General features: G+C 50.7%; 1 protein-coding gene across 1 annotated transcript in view; it reads left to right on the plus strand.

Moving 5' to 3' along the window:
• The first annotated feature begins 2,728 nt into the window (after positions 1 to 2,728).
• Positions 2,729 to 19,877, plus strand: part of TCF7 (transcription factor 7) — a 68,671-nt gene continuing 51,522 nt past the window's right edge. The window contains exons 1-3 of the mRNA XM_067304829.1: positions 2,729 to 2,935; positions 3,047 to 3,113; positions 3,343 to 3,449. Of these exons, the coding sequence (XP_067160930.1) occupies positions 2,729 to 2,935; positions 3,047 to 3,113; positions 3,343 to 3,449 (381 nt within the window). The remainder of the gene's footprint in view (positions 2,936 to 3,046; positions 3,114 to 3,342; positions 3,450 to 19,877) is intronic.

Genomic DNA, 19,877 nt, shown 5'->3' on the forward strand with positions numbered 1-19,877 from the left:
CCCATCTCCCTCAGCATAGCGAAAACTGTGCCCCCAAAATAAGAACAATAATTCTATGTCATGCAAAATCAGCAATTAGCAGAAAGACGGATTTTGCTTCATTTGAATACATTCAGTACTTTTCAAAGTGGCTCCAACTAGTTCTTCTCCTCCCCAAAAAGTAATGAGATTATATCCATAGTAATAATACCCTAATTAACAAGAAAAATAGGGACCGAGATTTTTAGCTTCCTATTCAAGTGTTGAATGTGACAATATATAGTATATTGGGTCATAAAAAACAATTTACATGGCGTCATTACAGTCTGTAGAAAAGTCTCCAGGACCCAGGGCTATCTTATGCAATCTTAATTAAGGAAAATAAATATCGGTGTGTTTTTTCAAGCTACCGGAGACATGCACAGGACCTGTTGTACGCGATCAGAAGAGATGGGGAGTTTCCTTTTCCATGGGAACTGCTTACAGAAAAAAGTCTGACGCCGACACAGAAGTGTCTGGTGTCTTCGAGATGGGCTGCGAAGACGTTAATTTTGTGTTTCCTGACCCTGGGGCCAGTCGGGAAAAGTAATAATTTTCTGCAGTCCGACGTCGGGGCCCTCCTTCCAAAGGGGCTGGGGAGCAGGGAGCCGGGAGCAGGGAGCCAGGCGCTGCCCGTGGGCAGCAGCGGGGCCGAGCTGAGCCGGGCCAGGCTGAGCTGAGCTGAACCAGGTCAGGCTGAGCCAGGCTGGGCCGAGCTGGGCCGAGCCAAGCCAGGCCAGGCCAGGCCAGGCCGAGCTCCGGGCAGCCCCACCGCTGGGCCTGCGGCGCTCCACGGGCGGCCACGAGGCTGCGCACATGTGTGTGCATCCCCCATGTGCCCCCACGGGTGCATTCTGTGTGTACATGTGTGTGCACACGTGTGTCCTGGCGTGGGGATGTGTGCTGCTCTGTGTCTGCAGACGGGAGTGCAAAAGCGCGTGTGCAAGTTACATAGATGTGTGTGCAGATGCCTGTGCATGCTGATGCATGTGTGCGCACGGTTGTTTCTGTGCACGTGTGTAGAGATAGTGGTGTAGAGATGCACGTGTGTAGATGTGTGTGTGGGAGGCATGCAGATGTGGATGTGTGCTGATGGATGCGTGCAGACTGTGTGGGCGCGGGTGTCTGCATGCAGACATGTGCCTGTGTGTGTGTGTGCACATCTGCATGCAGAGATGTGTGTGCAGAGGCACACATGCACAGATGTCCGCATGCAGAGGTGCATGCCGATGTGTGTGCAGATGTCTACGTGCAGGCGTGTGTGTGGATGTGTGCACATGTCTGCATACAGAGGTGCGTGTGCAGATGCATATGTGCACAGATGTCTGCATGCAGAGGTGCATGTAGATGGGTGTGCAGATGTCTGCATGCAGATATGTATTTGCAGATGTGTGTGTGCAGAATACTGCACGCAGAGGTGAGCGCACATGTCTGCATGCAAGCACGTACACAAATGTCTGCATGCAGGCGTGAGTGTGGATGTGTGTGCAGATGTCTGCATGCAGATGTATTTGCAGATGTGTGCGTGCAGAATACTGCACGCAGAGGTGTGCGCACATGTCTTCATGCATGCATGTAGACAGATGTCTGCATGCAGGCGTGTTTGCAGATGTGTGTGTGTGCAGACGCGTGTGTGCAGGTGCCTGCCTGCAGACGCGCGTGCACATGTGTGCGCAGACATCCGCCTGCAGATGAGCCTGGACACATGCCGCTCAGCACATGTGCGGATGTGTGTGCGTGGCTGTGCGTGCACGGTTGCGTGTGCGCAACCGCGTGCACGCGCACCGCCTGCGTGTGCGCGCGCCCAGCTGCACCTACCTCCCCCAGGGGCTGCACAGGCCCCCTGCCAAAAAACCTTCCCCCACCTCACCCCCCCCCCCCCAAACCGGGGGCTCCGCGGTATAGCGGGGTGCGGACACCTCGCTATACCGCGCTGGGGCGGGAGGGGGGGGAGGCTCAGCCGGGCTTGTTGTTCCTTTAAGGCAGCGTGTGCGCGTGCATGTGTATGTGTGTGTGTGTGTGTGTGTGTGTGTGCGTGCGCGTGTGTGTGCGTGTGTGCGCGCCGCCCTCGGCCCCTCCCCGGCGCTGTCAATCACGCGGCGGCCGCTTTGATGTCGGCAGCGCCTGGCCGCCGCGCCGCCGCGCTCGCACACAGGCGCCCGGGCGCTCCGTGCCGCTGCCTGCCGCCGGCGCCCGCTGCTCCCAGGGAAACTTGCCGGGGCTCGGGGTGGGGTGGGGGGCGGCACGGGGCGGGGGGGGGGAGGGTGCGCGCCGGGCCCGGCATCCCGCGACGCCTGCCTGCCTGCCTGCCTGCCTGCCTGCCTGCAGCCTGCCTGCCGAGCCCCCCGCGAAACACCGGGGGAAGGAGGTGGCGGGGGGCGGGGGGGGGAGAGGAAAAACAAAAATATTCAGGAAGAAAAAAAGATTTTTTTTTTTTTTTAGAAAGAATTTAAGGAAAATCTCGAAAGGAATTTAAAGGAAGAGGTTGAAAAGGAGGAGGAGAAAAAAGTTTAAAAGGAAGGGGGGGGAAAACTTTTGAAAGGAAAAATTTTTCAGGGCAGCTTTTTTTCACACACCAAAAAAAAAAAAACAAAAAACCAACCCAAGAAATTAAGAAATCGGGGCCGGCTCGCTCGGAGCGGCGCGGAACAACCCTCGCCGGGAAAGTTGCTGCGCGGCGCGGCCGCAGGGAGCGGCGGGCGGCAGGAAAATGCCGCAGCTCGGGGGCGGCGGCGGCGGGGACGACCTGGGGGCCACGGACGAGATGCTGGCCTTCAAGGACGAGGGCGAGCAGGAGGAGAAGATCCCCGAGAACGCCTTCACCGAGCGCGACCTGGCCGACCTCAAGTCCTCGCTGGTGAACGAGTCGGAGGGCAGCGGCAGCCCCGCCGCCACCGCCGCCGCCGCCGACCCCGAGGTGAGCCGAGCCGAGCCGCGCCGCGCCGGGCCCCCCCCCCGCCCCCCGCCCTGCCCCGCGGGGCCCCCCCGCCACCCCCGGCTCCGCTTTTTCTCTCTCCTCCCCGTACAGGCCATCCGCCGCGCGCAGGATCCGCAGAGGGTTTATCAGGAGAAGCTCCCGGACCACATGGAAGATGGTTAGTGGGAGCGAGACCCCCCCCCCTCCCCATCCCCATCCCCACCGCCGCGACCCCCTATAGCCCCCCCCCATAGCCCCGTACAGCCCCCCAGCGAGCTGCCCCCCAGCACCGCGCCCCGCACCGCGGTGCCCCCGTCCCGCCGCGGCCGATGCTCCGCGGACGCGGCCCGTCGTGCTGCCGCGGCCGGCGCGGGACTCGCGTGACGCGGGGCTCTCGCTGCCGGCAGGTATCAAGCACCAGGACGCGGGGATGTACAAAGGGTCGGCGTACTCCGGCTACCCCTTCCTCATGCTCTCCGACCCCTACCTGCCCAACGGATCCATGTCGCCGCTGGTGAGTCCGGCCGCCCCTCGACGGGGGGCTTCGCGGCCTCGCTCGCCGCCGGAGCGCCGTGCGGGCCCCGGCGTGGGCTTTTTCGGGCAAATTGCGGTGCTGTTTCTAAAACGCCCGGACAACGTCCTGTCCCGGCTGGAGGGAAAGGGAGTGGGAAGGGTGAACGATGCTCGGGAGCGAGCGTTCGCTTCTCCCCGAATTCGCTCGAGGAGCTTCTTTTCAAACCTCCTTATCCCCAAGTTCACTTTTCCAGCAGTCAGACCGGGTCTAACATGAGACGCCCCTTGCTTTATTTGCGTCCCGGGATTCGGAGGTGAGCGGCTTTTGGTGTTTGCGTTCAGGGATGTGTGCCACAGTTTAATTTTTGTTCGGTGTGTCTGCGTGCAAGATGGCCTGGTTTTGGCCTCCCTTCAGTAAAGGCTCTGTTGTGGTTGATCTCCCGAAAGGTGGATCTTACGCTTTTTAAATTGCAATGGAGGTTTTTTAGGAAAATATTTAATGCTGCTGGAGGCAGTACTGGGCTATTCCAGTCTTGTTCCTACCAAGTTTTACCCTCTCAGGTCAAGCCTAGTAAGTCTGTACATTTTATTGTTTATAGTAAGTTTGGCAATATGAATAATTAAACTAGAGGATTCTCTGTAAACGCTATCTTTACCTGTGGCTGTCTCTGTCAGAACTTTGGGGAAGAATTTCACAAATCCTGATAAACAGTGTTCTTGTTCCTTTGGGAGGAGGCCAGCAACGCTGTGTTCCTTTCAGACATTATTCTGCATTTACAGCTGGGTGAATGAGAACATGGTGAATGAGAACATCACTCATTTTATTTCACTTTTAGTTTTTAACCTTTAAGGCAAAAAGGTTTAAAAAAGTAAATATAATGGCCCCCTTAATATAACCATTTCAATCTTTTGTGCTTTGGAGGGGGAGGATGTTAAACTGGTGTTATGAAAAATTGATAGATTGTGGGGTATGAAACAACCTTTGAGTTAAAGTGTGATTAAAAAGCTGTTTGTTGGAGTCGCTGCTGTATCCTCCCGTCCCGCCCTGCCCGCCCGCAAGGCAGCAAGGACGCGGGTCCCCCCGTACGGCTGTTCGCACCCACCGCGCAGCCCTTGGTTTTTAGGCCGTGGAGCAGGTCTTGCGCTGCTGTAGACTGTCACAGCTCTGCTGAAAGCAGAGTATGGATGTTTAGGACCTGTCCTTAAATTTTTCTCCTTCAGTTTACAGAAAGAAAAGGTGTGTTTGCGTTGGTAGGGGCCAATGTGCAGTGTTGTAATCAAAATAAGCATTTCTTCCGCTGCTTCCCACCTTGTGTCCCTTCCTCCAGGTAGCGGGTATCCCCCTCACCTCTCTAAAATATAAAGCTGCTCTCTGCCTGCTAAAGTTTAAATCATGGTGTTAAATCAGTTTTATTTAAAAGCATTTAGTTTGCTCCCCAGTAGAGAATTTGGATAAGTTCTGAGTTACACTGGCCCAACAGGTGTTCGTTGTAGTGGAGTATTTCTTTTAATCTTAAACCCTTATGTGTGGGAAAACAAAGTGGGATAGCGTATCTATTAGCAATTAGGCTAAAAAGTAGATTTGGGTTTATGAATTATCCTTCCTGTTGATAATGTAAAAAGGCTACAGTCAGAGCAACAGATAGAAGCGCATAGACTATGCGGAGCTCGAAGGTGAGAAAAATCAGTAGCAGAGAAGGAACGATTCCCATCCCATCGAGGTCCGCGGAAATAATTCCCCTGCCGCGGTGGGCTTTGCTTCAGGCCTGTTCGGGTCGTGTGGTGTTTTATGACTCAAAAGGCTGATTTAATGTTTTCAGCTGAAAATCTGTTACCTGTCTAACAGACATGGGCGGATTTCTTCCTCAGATAAAGGCTGGTCTTTCCTTTGTTTTTCAGAGATGATCCAGTAGCTATTGCAATATTTTGGGGGGACAGTTTTGCCCTGTGTCTGTACTGCCTGTGTGAAGGTTATCATAGTGTTCTGTACTGCTCTCATGAGCTAGCTCCCATGGATTCGATGTTGCTCTCATGCAGATTTATTGCTGCTGTGTATATTATATAAAATGTGGGCTATAACCTGGTGGCTGCTCCCGGTAATTGAGGAGGTCAAATCTGTGACCAAAAGTTTTGGATACTTAACCATCCATAAAAGTGCGTTTAATTAACGTTTTTAGCACAAAACGAGGGGGAGGACCGTGAATGGGATTACATATCGCAGTCGCGCATGCACTTGATAGTAAAGGTTGTATTCAGTCTGACTGGAGCTTCCTGTAAACATCTGTGTGCAGCTAGGATTAACTTCGTAATCCTTAAAAGAAAAAAAAAATATATTGAAAAATTAGCCCAGCAGTGCTTTTTTTCCAAACTTTTTGCATTTAACTGATTGAAAAATACAGTGCAACTCCCTGCAGGCTCGAGGGCCGTCAGAATTAAGGCTGCCGCGTGAGCCCCCACCCTGCCGTGCACCGTAAAACCGCATTTTTTCCGACGGCTCCTGTTGCACCTAGGCACGGCGCTGTGATCGGCGGCCGGAGCCGGCCCGGAGCGTGCCTGCCTCGGTGGGTGTGTCGCTACTAGCGTGGCCCTAGTGGTGTTTCCTCTTTTTATTTTCTCAGCCGCGTCGCTTTTGCTGTATTTCCCTCGGGTCGCTGGCGGCCCGCTAACCGTCGTGCCGGGAGGGTCGCTGCGTCCCTGGGGCCGGCGCGGCGTGTTTTATCAAAACACACCCACTTGCGCTATTTACATGCCCGGGTGTCGCTGGTGAATGGTGGGTGGAAAAATGTCTCGGCGCCTGACATCACCGGCGGCCCGGCGCCCAGCTGACTCGCTGTGCCCCCGGCTCGGCTCGGCTCGGCTCCACTCGGCTCCGCTCGCGGCAGGATGTGGCAAGAGCCACCCTGCAGCAGGCAGGTACTTGGCACCCGGCGCCGCGCGGGCCGCCCGTGCCACGGGTGGCGAGCGCTGTTTTGGGGCTAGACCGGCGCCGATTTGAGCACGCGTAGCGCGGAGGAGATGCGCGTTTAGCTAGCCAGCGCCCTGGAGCAGCAGCAGAGCCACCAAAGCAGGCTTGCAGCTCTCGGATGATGCATGTGCGTTTCACGAGCCTGCTTCGGCGCTCCCTGCTCTTGGAAGACGCCAGCTATTCCCAGAGCAGAATATATAGGATTCATCGGTTAAAAAATCTGCAAGAAACTTCCAAAGAATACTAAGAAGCCGAGGAACTGTTTTTCTAAATGAAATATAAAATCATAAAGCTACATCCTTTTTTTAAATAGTACAAATAACTTTAAATCAAATTAAAGTACATCCTTGGTAAGAACATCAGCCTTTTAGGTGGTTACAAACATTAGAGGTCAGACATGGTCAAACATGTTAACACTTTGATCAGATTAAAATATTTTTCTTGCTACAGTTGTATAATTGCGTTTAGACCTGAGGGGGTTTTCTGAACATTGTTTTATCTTGTACCATGTGGTAGTTACATGGTAGAAGGAGCACTTATAAGTTCCTTCAGGTTGCTTTTGTAAATAGTTTTAGAAAGCAGGGGAATGAGCAGCGCTGTGCTTGTACGTGGGGCGCAGAGGGGTGAGCGGGCTCCCCGGTCGCAGGGAAGCGGGACCGGGCTGGTTGAGGCTTCCTTCGGTTCCCACCTCTCGTGCACCTCTCCTGCGCGTAGCGAGCGCGCGAGGAGTGGGAGAGCAGAACGAAGACGTTTTGCACGCAAAGCTGATGCGCTGGACTTTCTGTCCCGCTCTTGCGTGAGGAAACAGGTCCGGGAGCCTCTCTTTCTTTGGGAAACCAAGCCTCTGCCTGATTTTTCTTAGTAATTAAATCCTCAAGCTGGAGCTCCTGTAGGAACAAAAGGGTGGTGGGACCTTCCCAAGCTCTGCTCATCTGAAGTACCAAAAAGTGAGGGAGCAGGCTTAGGAAACAGTGCAGATGTTCAAAACTTGGTCCCTGGGGTCTGCTGGGCTCCTTGAGCTTGGTGCTTTTTTTTTTTTAGTGGGTTTGAAATCCCCCCTTGGGCAGGGCAAGATCAAAGTGCAGTTACTGCTGGCCCGGGGCCACAGGCCCCGGATGCGTCTCGTGAGGTGGAAGTGCGTGGAGCAGGGTCTCCATCAGCAGCTGGCAGCGGAGGGTCCAGCGACGGGCAGAGCTAAAGCACCAGCAGCTGTGCGGGTTGTTCTGTCCGAGCTTGCGCCGTCAGGGCAATATTTGCTTTTTTCTGTGTCGAGTTCCAATCCTGTTGAAACTGGTGGCAAAACTCCCCGGAGTCGGTGTGATCGGGATCCGTCGCTGCGAGGGAGTTGCTGCGCGTCCCGCCAGATGTCGGGCGAGCCTGCTTGAAGAGCCTGGGGCTGGTGGCCACGAGGGGCGGCAGCTCCGGACTTTACCGGTGGTCCCTGCTGCTGCGTGAAAGCCACAGAGCCTGTCGGATCCCAGCCGGGCCCCGACAGCGGGATCTGGGCTGTTAGGCATCACCAGCATGCTACTCCTACCCCATAATTCTTATATTCAAGGGAAAAAAAGTGCGAGGAGTGCAGTGTCTGCAGATGGACATCCTGGCAGACAGAGAGATGACTAACTTGTTCCCTCCCGACCAAAGTGAATCCACTTCTTCCAGCTCTTCTACCTAGCTTGAAATGGGATCATGGTGAAAATAATTTTTTACATTAAAGCCTAATGTTGGATAGGTGGATGTACCAAGGCGCAGGGCTTCCGAGGTCATTTATTGCATGTCTGATTCAGCCTTGGTTCCCCCAAGGAAAATTCTTGTGTTAATTTCTGAGTTCATATCACACCCTCAATTTTGAGGCAGAACTTCCCTTTGAAATAAATTAGAGTTCTGCCTAAGAAGCAGTGACATGATACAGCACTGCATGTGTGTGGTCTAACATAAGCTTATTTTTAAAATTGTTTGGAGTGAAAAAAAGGAGAAAGAAAAATGTCACAGGGAAACAAAAGGGATTTGTAGGTAAATCCTTGCATGCGAATAACTGCACGTGATTTAGACAGCGCGACACTCTCTGCTCTTCCGCCGGGATTCCTTCGTAGGCTTCCCTGGAACGCGCTTCCCGGGCTGCGTTTGCTGCGGGGAGCTGCTATGAGCTTGCGTACGTCGAAGGCGCTGTTCCCACCAGCTGCCAACTGTTGCCTCTTGGGAAGCGTCGTTAGCTCAACTGGCTGGGAATCGGGAGAGGAAAAACAGAACCCGAACCCAGGCTCCCCGAGCTCATCCGTGTTAATGATTAATATTTTTGAGATTTCAGCTGTGAAGAACAAAGCGGTTTTGGGGGTTAGTCAGGCACGTGACGCGTCCGAGATGAAAGGAGGTCGCTGTTCAGCCTGCTCTCCAGAGCTTGGAAGGGGAGAGCGGGGCACCGGCGGGAGGGAGGCGAGCAGCTCCGCAGGGCGCCGGCGCTGCTCGCCCCGGAGGACGTGGCGTGTCCCAGCCGGCAGTCGGTTTCCTACGATAAATACGCAGACACCACTAAATTCCCGACTTTGGGTGGAAACTCTGACAGATCTGTAAGTTCAGCTTCGCCGGCATTTGCTGCTCCGATGTACCTGTTCGAGCAGCCGCGCGCATGTTTTTGCGCCTGAGCAGCCCTGCCGGCTCTGCAGGGATGACTGCGTTGGCTGCTCGCGCGGTACGTCTGCAAGGGGCCGGATCCTAATCGCAGGCTTGGATCCCTCCGTATCTGCGGGACGATCTGCAAGCGAGCAGGTTTGCAGGGCACGGCAGGGGCGAGCCGCACGCCTAAGACGAGAACCGGGTCCGGACGGTGCGGGTCTGCGCGCCCGTGGCGGGTTACGGTCCCTGGTAGCTCACAGCCGAGCCCTGAGACACGTCAGCAGTTTTGAGGAGATATCTACGGCTTGCCATTAACTTCACACCCCCGGGTCTGCTCGCCTGCCCTTTGGCGGCGACTGATTCAGGCTCAGACCAAATTTAGCGTTCGTTTCGCGCGGTTTGGTGTTTGAGCTCCCCCAGTGATCTGCTTAGAGAAGGTGAAGGAGGTCCACGGCCTCTGCGGCCTGCCTGCCTCTGCGGGAAATGCATATTTTTGAGAGAGACTCTGCTGGACAGAGCAGTTTTGGGTAAACTACAGTCAAGCACGTGGTGCCATGCAGTTACTAAACTCCTCCAAGTCGCATATTGCTCCCGGAGTCCTCAGGGGTTTTCTCGTGCCGTCTGCTGCGTCGGCTTGAAGAGGGACCATCTCGGCGCCGGCGCCAGACACCCCCAGTGCCGTCCCGGCAGAAGGGGCTCCCACCGTGGGAGGCGCATCCTCTGCCTCGTCCCTCCCCTCCAACCCTCTGCGCCCCGCCGGGGCTGTCTGCAGCGGCCGCGTGACGTCTCTCCTTGCCTTTGCCGCCGCTCCTCCTGCGGTTCCCGTGCCTTTCCCACCCGCCTTGGTGCATCTCTCATGGCCTGATGGGGTCTTTCCTCTTGGTTCACCGTGGCGGGTGCAAGGCGCGGAAGAGCAGAGCGGGTACCGGTTGTTGCAAAACTCGCCGCAGAGTCGCGGCAGCAGGGAAATGTTCCTGGCCTGACAAAATCCCGCGTTGCTGCCAAGCAGGGATTTGTGAGCACCCCGTACCGGCTTTCCCATGCGCTATTCTTTCACGTATCTCCTTAAAAAACAGGCTATAGCACACTTGCTCATTAATCTCCGTGTCTGGAGGATGAAGCCAGGGTTCGGTAGGAGGACCGGGTGACTCAGAGAGCCGGTAACAGGATACAGGGCTGTTCATTTCCTAGTTTCCAGGTTTAATCCAGCTGAATCAGTAAAGACCTAACGCCTATTGCTGCCTGCCGGCTTGTCCAGCGGCCTGCCGGAGAGGGCAAGTCTCCGTGCAGCTCCCAAGCGGGGCGAGTATTTCGCGGCGTGAGTAATGAGGTGTCCTCCGAGCCCAGCTGGCCACGCCGGGAACCTGCAGAGCGTCTGCCAAACCCTTTCCTAGCGTAACCCGAGGCCTTCGTTCTCGCCTTAGGATTGCCGGTTCAGCACATGCTGTTGGCACGTAAACCCACCTACTTTGTTTCTTAAAGGAAATGACTGCAGCATCGTGTGCCTCTGCGTCTCGATCGCAGCAGGATCCGTTTCTTGGTCACCTCCGAATGGTCTTGGACAAATAGCTCTCGCCTTCACGCGTCCCTCCTTGCGGCGTGACTTACCGCCACCGCTGCGCCGTGGCCCTTTTCTCTGGTTTGGCGTTGGGGTGTTTATAAACTGTGAGCGTCTTCAGAGTCGCAAAGGAGCGTGTTGTGCCGCCGCTGCCTCTATAAAGTGATTTCAGGGAGAAAGCGGGACGTTCAGCCAGGACTGAGCATGAGGAAGGTCAGCAGAAGCGGTGGTGCCTGTCCGGCCCATCATGCTGGCCGGCAGCTCCGGGCTAAGAGGTCACTGAAGTGGCTTTAAACCACCATTCCTCTCCCGCCCGCTGGTTCTGCGCTAAACACAGCTTAGCTACAACAAAGAGAATCTGGTTCATTGTGTTTCACGGGGTCCCAAAATTAGTATTTTGTCAAACAAAACAATAAACTCAACAATGCTGTGGTAAGTTTTCGAAACCAAAGTAAAGCTGGATACTAGAATCTAGAGTACTTTTCCCCTCCGGTTATAACAACTTTACATTTGATTAAATGATAGGCAAAAAAAAAAATCTCCAACAATATCGCCTTTGTTCCGCTGAGAATTTGGAATTATAATATACAAAATACACATCTGTCTCGAAGGGCTATGCAGTAATCATGGACTGACCAAAAAAAAAGTTTTAAAGTGGTTCAACCTCCTATGCTATATGTTGAATTTGTTTTCTGCTGTGGTTTGCTCTTAGGAATAGCGTATACAAGCATAAACAGAGGTTCTTCTCTGATGTGACTTACACAAAAGGCAAATGTGAAAGCCGGGGATCGTAAAGTATGCTTGACTCAGCATGAGGGGGATAAAATTATAAACACACTTGTGGAATAATTGTTTAGGAGATATTCTTCCCGCTAAAATGCTCAGAACGGATCAGAAATGTGGGACGTGTATCCTAACAATGAAAAGATGGCACTGTGGATATTGCTTTTATGTTTAGGAAGTAAACCATCTTAAGATCTACCACATGAAAATTTGTTGTTCCTCTCATGGACAGGCTGACGATTTGGTTCTCATTACGTATTGCTTCCCCGCAATTGCTAGCGCGCGCTGTTATATCACCGAAGCTAAGACAGAGAGCCAAGAGGAGTCCTTTTCTTCTACGAATCTGGTCTTTTGTGACTTTGCCCTTAAAGAAAAAGGGCCAGATTCGAACATGGGAGACGGTGCACAACCTCTGACATCAGTAGAACCGAGATAGAAATTTAGCCTTTGAACTTTGACTTCCTGCTATAACTTACAAAATGTGGCATTGTGATCTTTGAAATCAGACCATCTGAAGTGGCACAAAGATTCAGAAATCCAGGTAACGTCTTGTGGAATCGCATCGCGTCATGCGGAGAGCTGTTGCGGTGTGATGTGGTGACAGTTAGTTCTGTCGCATAGGATAAATTAAAAATATGCATATTGACCCTAAATCCAAAACAGAAGCAATAGTGTAAAATAAGAAAGGAAAAACTCAAACCTTTTTGTTTAACTTTCTCTGATACAAAGCAATTTCTCCAGGACTGTACACCATGTGAAACACATTATAAATGCTCTTGTAAAATCCACATCGTTATACCACATGAAAGGCTGGGTCCTAAAAATAGCCATTCAGAGAGGATGCAGGCTAGTAGCAATTTCGGTGATCATGAAATAGTTGTGTTGACATCTCTATGCATGCACACCCACAGAAAGCTTTTGACTTTTGAATATTCTTAGCAACATTTGTGCTTTATGGAATTTTCCATGTTCTGATCCCATAAATAGTCTCTGATCCATTGGTGTTCCTTTCTGATCTTATCCCCATATTTCTGACCCTGATTTTATTGAGAAAACAGGTAATTTTTTTTTTTTTTTTTGGACGTTAAACTCTTTCCTTGCCATCCATTTGACAGCCTCAGAGGTTGGCAAAATCAGTTACATTCCCCATTCTCCTAACAATGAAAATATTTTCTTTCTTTTTGCTTCAGTAGACAGGCACATCCCTAAAATTTGAAGGCTAGCAGTGAAAATGCAAACCTAGAGCATTAGATATGGATATGAGGAACTGCCACATCTACCTAGCCTTTGCATCTGCTGTAGCATTCGAAAGTACGTAAATGAAATTGCAGTGGGTAATTACACAGTAACGTATCCACAACAAAAATTTCTTCCTCCTCCCAGCAGTCAGAATTTGGCTTTTGTTTTGAAATATGAAAAGATAAAGCGTCCTCGTTTTGGTGTGTTTGCAGCAGAGCCCTGGCTGGTCTAAACTGCCGTAGCTCTGGGATAGGCAACAGAGTCATGCCAAGTGGTATCGCTCAGGATCTTTTTGAAGAGTTCATCAGATTTTATTTTATTGCTGTTGTGTTTTGTTTTTAGCTTGTTACTTGTTTGAAATCATTACTATAGGGATAGCTTTTTAAAAAAACATTTGAATCTTCAGTGCTGATTTCTGTTTGCATTTTTCTTTTATAAGCAGCAATTGAGCTGCTGGAGCCAAACACCTCCAGACACTGGGGTGTCTGAACACTGCGGTTTCAGCCTGTCCAGGGTTTTAAGCATATGGCCCCTCTAAAGTCAACTGGAAAGGGTTTATTTCCTTAAAACGAGCTTGCTTTTGGAATGGGAGAAAAATCTTTGGAGATGTCAAACAAAATAATAGGGTGTTCAAGAAAATTGCATTGCTTCTTAAATAGCTGGCATGAGCATCATTAAGTCTGAAGTTTCATTCAAATCAGATGTAGCTGTGGTTCTAATGCTGTCGTACACAAACTCTTCAAGAAATGTAACTTTAAGTGATTCACTGTGAGAGCTTCAGTTGTTCTCCAGGCTGTTTTAACTTAAAGGGCAGCTCTTGTCCTTTGTCCAGCTCTGGAGTCCTTTTCCAGTGGTAACGTTCAACTGGCTAAATCAAGCTGTTGAATTCCTGCAGGCTGTTAGTAACTTCGAAGAATCAAGTATTGTAAAAGGACATCACAGAAATGTGTGAGCTGTTGCTAATTTAGCTCCCTAACAGAGCTGGTAGGGGGGCATGGGAACGCCCTGACGAAACAATCAATAATTTGAATTTATCTAAACCTCAGAGAGTAAATGCATTCATTTCTGAACACAATCAGTAGTAATTTAAGGATGTATTATTTCCAACTCAGTTCTAAGAAGTTTTGGCTCACATGTTGGCTTATTTGGTCTGTATAATGCAACAGATTCTTACATTTAGAAACAGCCAGTAAAAGGTTTTGAACACTTCTGGCTTGAAGTTAACATCATGCCTAAGCCCTTTTTTGTTTTCCATAATTAATTTGATGGCTGAAAGCAGGGTTATATCTGGCAGTGTAGGTTTTCTACTATTCAGCTGGACTCTGTGTTTTTCCTGGAAGGAGCAGAATTCAGTTAAAAACAGTAGTTTTATGCTGGTAGGGTGGAGTAGTTCTGTGACTTCTTAATCTCACTTGAACATAAGAGTTGTAGAGAAAATTTCACTCCTCCACTCGGGAGGACAGAAAATTACCTGCTGTTGTCAGTGCCAGTTGCTTGGATATTGGCATTAACTGAAGATGTTATATAACTAGATGCATGCGCTTAAACTTTGCAAAATAAAAATACTTTTAAACTCTCATGTACTATTCTTACTAATCTAGTACCCAGATCTGCATATAAATATAAATACAGACCGAGGGAAGGAGGCAGGCTGCAATGCTAAGCATGAGTCCGTGAAAGATGAGCAGCCGTTTCCAAAAGCATTGCTGTTTGTACAAATTAATAATAATAATAATATAAAAAAAAAATGCCACGGTAAATGCATGAGGGCTCTGCCGGTGCTCCCCGGGGGCGGCAGCCGGCCCCTCTCCGGCCCGATCCCCATTCCCGGGGAGCACCGGGTGCCGTGCCGTGTCAGCCGCCTGGGCACAGCTGAACACACAGGCATTAGCAACCCCGGTTGTTTATGTGTTAACACAGGATGTTCTCAAAATCAGGTACGAAGCGAGGCATGTTACCAAGTCTTATAGCAGAGGAACCGGATAGTCTTGTAGCTGCAGCGCCAGGCTGCGACGGAGGGAGCCACCGTGTTATCCCGGCTCCTGCCCCGGGTGCCCCGGGAGCGTGCTCTTCCGTGACTCAGTTTCCCCAGGAGTGTTGTGAAGCTTGATGGCTTCACGTGCAAGTGGCGCTGGGAGTGTGCTGGGAGGAAAGCCACGCCGGTGCTGAAAGCAAGACCGAGCCCCAGCACGGGATCCTGCGACAGGGGGGGCTGCAGAAAGGACCAGCCAAAAAAGCAAGCCGTGCTGCTTTATTAGGCCGTTTACTCCAAGATATTAAACAAATTGCAATTTCATAATCTTTTAGCAAGTTGCAGGTGGCCCTAAAACCGCAACTCCTTCAAGGCGGTTGGCATGTTTTCTCCCTTTAAAAACAAATCACTTTTTCAGCCTTAAACAGTAATTTCATAGAGTGACATTAGCTGGATGGGAACGCTGTCTGGATGGTCCAAAATGTCTTCTGAAATACACATGCTGTACAAACCCGTGGTCCTGAACCGAGGACAAAATGTCATTTCTCATTTACCAGATTGTAATATGCTGATGAGAACAACCTCGAGGATTGCAACTGCGTAGTTTTTGGACACACGTACCAAACCCCTGGATGCATAATTCAAATTCCTTGTCATGAAGAATGAGTCTATTTATCTTGGAACCTTTTTCACTTAAACAGTAATCTCTAGGAAATCATTTGTTAACAGTAGTTAGCTGCCAGTTTGTCAGTTAATGGCTTGAGGCAAAGTCAGCAGCGAGTGGAAGCTTTTCGAGGGAGAGGTTGCTGTCGCATGTGGTGCAGAAAGGTTTATAACGAGAAGTGTTAGAGGAGCCTGTCGGATGAACTGAGTCCAACTTTCAGAAGCACGAGGAAACGGGGAGCGATGGGACGTACGCCGTCCCTTTGGAAAATATTGAAGCCGTCGACGGTGCCCGCGTTTTCCTTCCTGCAGGCTCCCGGTGGGAGCGTGTCCGGAGCCAAGCCGCCCGCTGCTGGCGCGGGGTCCCCGTGCGCCGGCCCCGGCGGCCGCGGGACCTCTCGCACCTGCGTGGGAGAGCGCTGCAGGGGCTGAGCGGGGTTTCTGCCGCGCAGCTGAACCCGCCAGCCCAGCTCGCAGACGTTATCGTTTCTAAATAAAAGTCTAGCAGCTAGTTTCAGTTAGGTAATCAGGGTTATCTGATTTCTTTTTAATCTGAGAGGCACCACCGAGCATCTCGGAGCGATAACCTCAAATTGCTGTTTATTCTGAGCGAGGTGCTGCGTGGAGGAGAGTAAAATGGCAAAAAAACGGCTCAAAGCGCTCCGAGAAGGGCGCCGAGAAGAGCCGCCGGTGCGTGGTCCGCACCGGATCCTTCCTTCGTGCGGTAGGATCGGGTGAGAAATAACTGCCCCGAGTAGAAAGTCTCCCATGAAGCCACGCGATCCAGCTGAAATGAATACCGCTTCCCTGCAGCGTGATCTCCCGCTCTGCCGTCTCCCCGCCGAGGGTGGTAGGGTGTATGAACTGGCAGGGGATTAATGGCAGCGCGGTTCGGGGAGAACGTTGCTGCCAGAAGGACGTGGGACCCAGACAGAAGCAAAGAGGGGCTGGTTCTCGGCGCAGATGCCCCCAAGTGCTGTTTGTCTGAGAGCAGATTTTCCCACAGATCTTTGGCCTTCATATTATTTGAAGAACCCCCTCTGCAGCTGCAATCCTTCCCTCCCCCGAGGGGAAAACAGGGTGGTAACTTTGTGAACTGAATGGTGTGGAGGTTTAGGAGAACTGCCATGGGAGGGGAAGAGTTGGCTCATTAGCGTGGAACATTGTGCTGCCAGAAACAGAGTTTTGGGGCAGAACTAATAACATGGAAGCAGATGCAGTCAGCTTTTATTAAACTGGTTTGTAGATGACTTTAAATAGGCAGCGTTTGTGTGTGGGTCTCTCCGCGCGCAAGGCAAGAGTATCAGACCCCAGCAGCAGAACCTGGTGGAGATGCTTGCTGAAAAGCACAGAGCAACCCACCCAATCTGTGGAGATAAGAGAAGATTTATCCCAAATGTATTTAAAAAGCATAGCAAATTGGTAGTTGTGTTGCATTTTTTAAACTCTTATACTCCACATATCTCACAAGGAACAACTGTAGAGTCATAGAGCTTATGGTCAGATGGAACCAGCATTATATCATCTCTTCTTTATCATGGTGTATCATCTCCGCTATGTCAGGGACCACTGAATCTCACCCAGTTACTCCAGTAGCTGGACATACCATTATTTGCTTCGCAGTGTATTATAAGGTTGGATAAATTCATCTGCAAGCCAAGTTTTGAAGCACTTCTCCTTTGAATCACAGTTTATATAGCTCTAATTAACTCCGGAACGCTTATCTGCTCAGGGTGATGGTTGGATTCCATTCCCTGATACGTGCCACTCCATGACCACCAGTAATGACAACTTAAACTCCTTCTGTAATTGCATTGCACGAGTACACAGGTTGAAATGACCCTCGGCCAAATACAAATTGCCCTTCTCAACTAGTGACCAGACCCAGGCAAGGCCACTGATACCTCAAAAAGTTCACCGCAGACATCATCACTCTGCCAGAGGCAGCAGTGATCTGAATATCGCTCAAGATGCTTTTACTCTTTCACCACCTCCATACACTTTGGACTTAGTTGTTCTGCTCTCGGGAGGGTGTCGGGAATGATCGGCCCCTGCAGATGCAGCTGAATTCTGCAAATCTCTTTAAACATGTTGGCAGCATTTCTGACTTCTCTGTAGACTTCCAGTAGCTGTCGCCTCCTTCCACTCCAACTCCAGCTGCCATCTTGCAGACAGAAGAGCACCTACAGAAATCTTCCCTCTGCTCCGCGCATCCCAGAGCAGGCTGGCATATGCATGAGGTTTTCACTCGTGTGTTCCTCGCTGCCTCATCACTCCCGGCTCGCTGAATAAGGCACAAAGCATCCCATTTGAATGCTATACTCCATCGTACCTTTGTTGTGTAATACTTTTTTCTCAGGCAGTTTCTAATCTAGAGATTTTCTGGGATCTGTGCACACCATGAAGGGAAGTCTCATCATCACCTCAGGTTCTGTCTTTCACTAGCGAGTGTTTAAGACATAATTCTGGGCGTCCAGGGCTTGATTTCTCTTTGTGTCTCCTTTACTCTTGCTTTCATTTACTAACATGTTGAACTTCAAAGTCTGTTCTTTCTCCTTCCTAATTTTTATGGAAAAAATGGTTTGAACCCCATTTGCATTTCCTCCCTGAGGACATTGGCAGTCCTTAATCCTACATATTAAAGAATCTCAGTTTTCCCAGCAGCCTTTTATTCTGGGACTGCTCTTCCATTCTGTTTTCTCCTTGAAATTTTCTCCTCTGGTTCGAAATTGTTCTTCATGGTGCCCCTTTCCTCCATTATTAGCTGTTGGCACTGACGCTTGATCACTTGAAGTCTTTTCCCTTTCCTTTCCATCCCCTGCTTTTGCAGGCAATGCGTAAGGTTTTGTGCTCGTGGCAATATGAGTATTTCTGCCCTCGGTAGTTGCAGCGCACAGAACAATGCCGTGTGCAGCGTAACCCGCTGATCTCCGGGGACCAATTGGAATAACTATTTTTAGATCCAAGAGATAGCAGGATGAAAGATGATACGGTGAATAACTGGGTGCTAATTTATTCAGGGTGATATTCATTTCACATGCATAGGTTCCATATTCCAATCAAGGATGAAGCAATGGCTCCCAGTGAATATTGTTGTAGTTTGTGTGCTGGAGAAGTGCTTTCAGCCCTTCTGCTGCTATGGATGTGGGGTGGTAGGGGTGGGGGAAACGCTCAGCGTGATCCCAGCGGGGTCATTCCCGCATTCTGCCTCATTGTCCCGTTCCTCGCGCTCCGGCGAGTCCGGAGCACTCCTTCCGCTCGAGCGTGTGCGAGGAGAGTCCCGAACACGGCGTTTCTCCTGCGTCTTCCAGCTCTTGCAACAGGCAGGCAGGAGGTGCAGGAAGTACCTCGGGTGCACACCGGGCTAGCCATATGGATACAGGGATTTAGAGCACACAAACCCAGTATTCTCTGCTACAAGTCATTCTCAGCTATGTGCTCTGGTAATTAGCATGTGCATAAACACTTTGTAATCTTGTGATCATGGCTTGCAGATTAGCTCTTTTGCCAGCTTTGCGATTTCTTTGCCAGTTTTAGTTTTAATTGCAAATCCATTACTGCCAGCTCCCTTGCATATTGTAGCAATAGGCAAATTAAAACACTTGGACACAGTTGGGCGGGTTTCAGTTAAGAAATTAATTGTTACTGCCAACCAATGCTTTTTCATGTGAGGGTGGCATTTGAGTTTGTTTTTGAGGGCATAATCTCCGAGACTTTCTTCCTTGCCTTCTCCTCCCCCAGCTCCAGACTGCGTTGCCCTGTCGAGCAGCTCCACAGATGGCACGAAGCAAGCTCTTGCCTCTTTGATCTCATAGTCAAGAAATTTGGAAGTGGTTCTGAATTTATGAGAATTCTGTCTGAAATAAATCCGTCTGCGCTCAGGGCCACCCTAAGCCAATCCCGAGCTGCGGGCTGCGCTCAGCTGAGTCTCCCACGGCGGCACGAGGATGCCTTGCGGGATGAAATCCCACAGGAGCAGCGGGTGATGTTGTAGCAATAAAGACAAACTTTGTGCATATCGCTGAACATGAAGAAGTCTAGACAATCTGCGCGTTACCAGGCAGGGTAGCTGGCTGAAGGCTTAGTCCGCCCTGATAATCCAGTAATGGTGTTGTTGGCAGGACACTGGTGGAAGCGATCACTCAGCGAAACTGGCAGCCGCGTCTCTCCCGGGAGCGTTGCCGTTCTTCGCTCCCTCTCCGCAGTCGCTGTGGTGGAGCACAAATTTTTAAATTTCTGCAAACTATTTTTTTGGCGTTTTTCAAAAACTGGTTGTGCTCAATTTTTTTTTTTTTTTCCACATCGCTTTTTCCAGCCTCCTGATGTTGCAGTCAGGCAGCCTCCCATCAGCTTCGCGTATAAGTGGCAGCTTGTTTTGCAGCGGCTCTGTGCGGACGTTGTGAGCTCCCCCTCCAAACCTGGGTCTCCCGCACTCGGAGGATTTTATTTCTCGCATGCTGCCTTGGGAGGCTGGGAGTTTGAAGACAGCGTGCGAACACTTTGCAATTTGTTTCCAGAAAAATTGGCCGTTTGCTGTATTAAAGTGTGGCTCAGCTTTGAAAGCAGGCTGTCTAAAATTATTGTCTAATTGTGCATGAAGCCAGTTGGTATAATCACCTCTCCTGTTCCTGTTACA

This window comes from Apteryx mantelli, chromosome 14, assembly GCF_036417845.1.
Source record: "Apteryx mantelli isolate bAptMan1 chromosome 14, bAptMan1.hap1, whole genome shotgun sequence".
NCBI lineage: Eukaryota > Metazoa > Chordata > Aves > Apterygiformes > Apterygidae > Apteryx > Apteryx mantelli.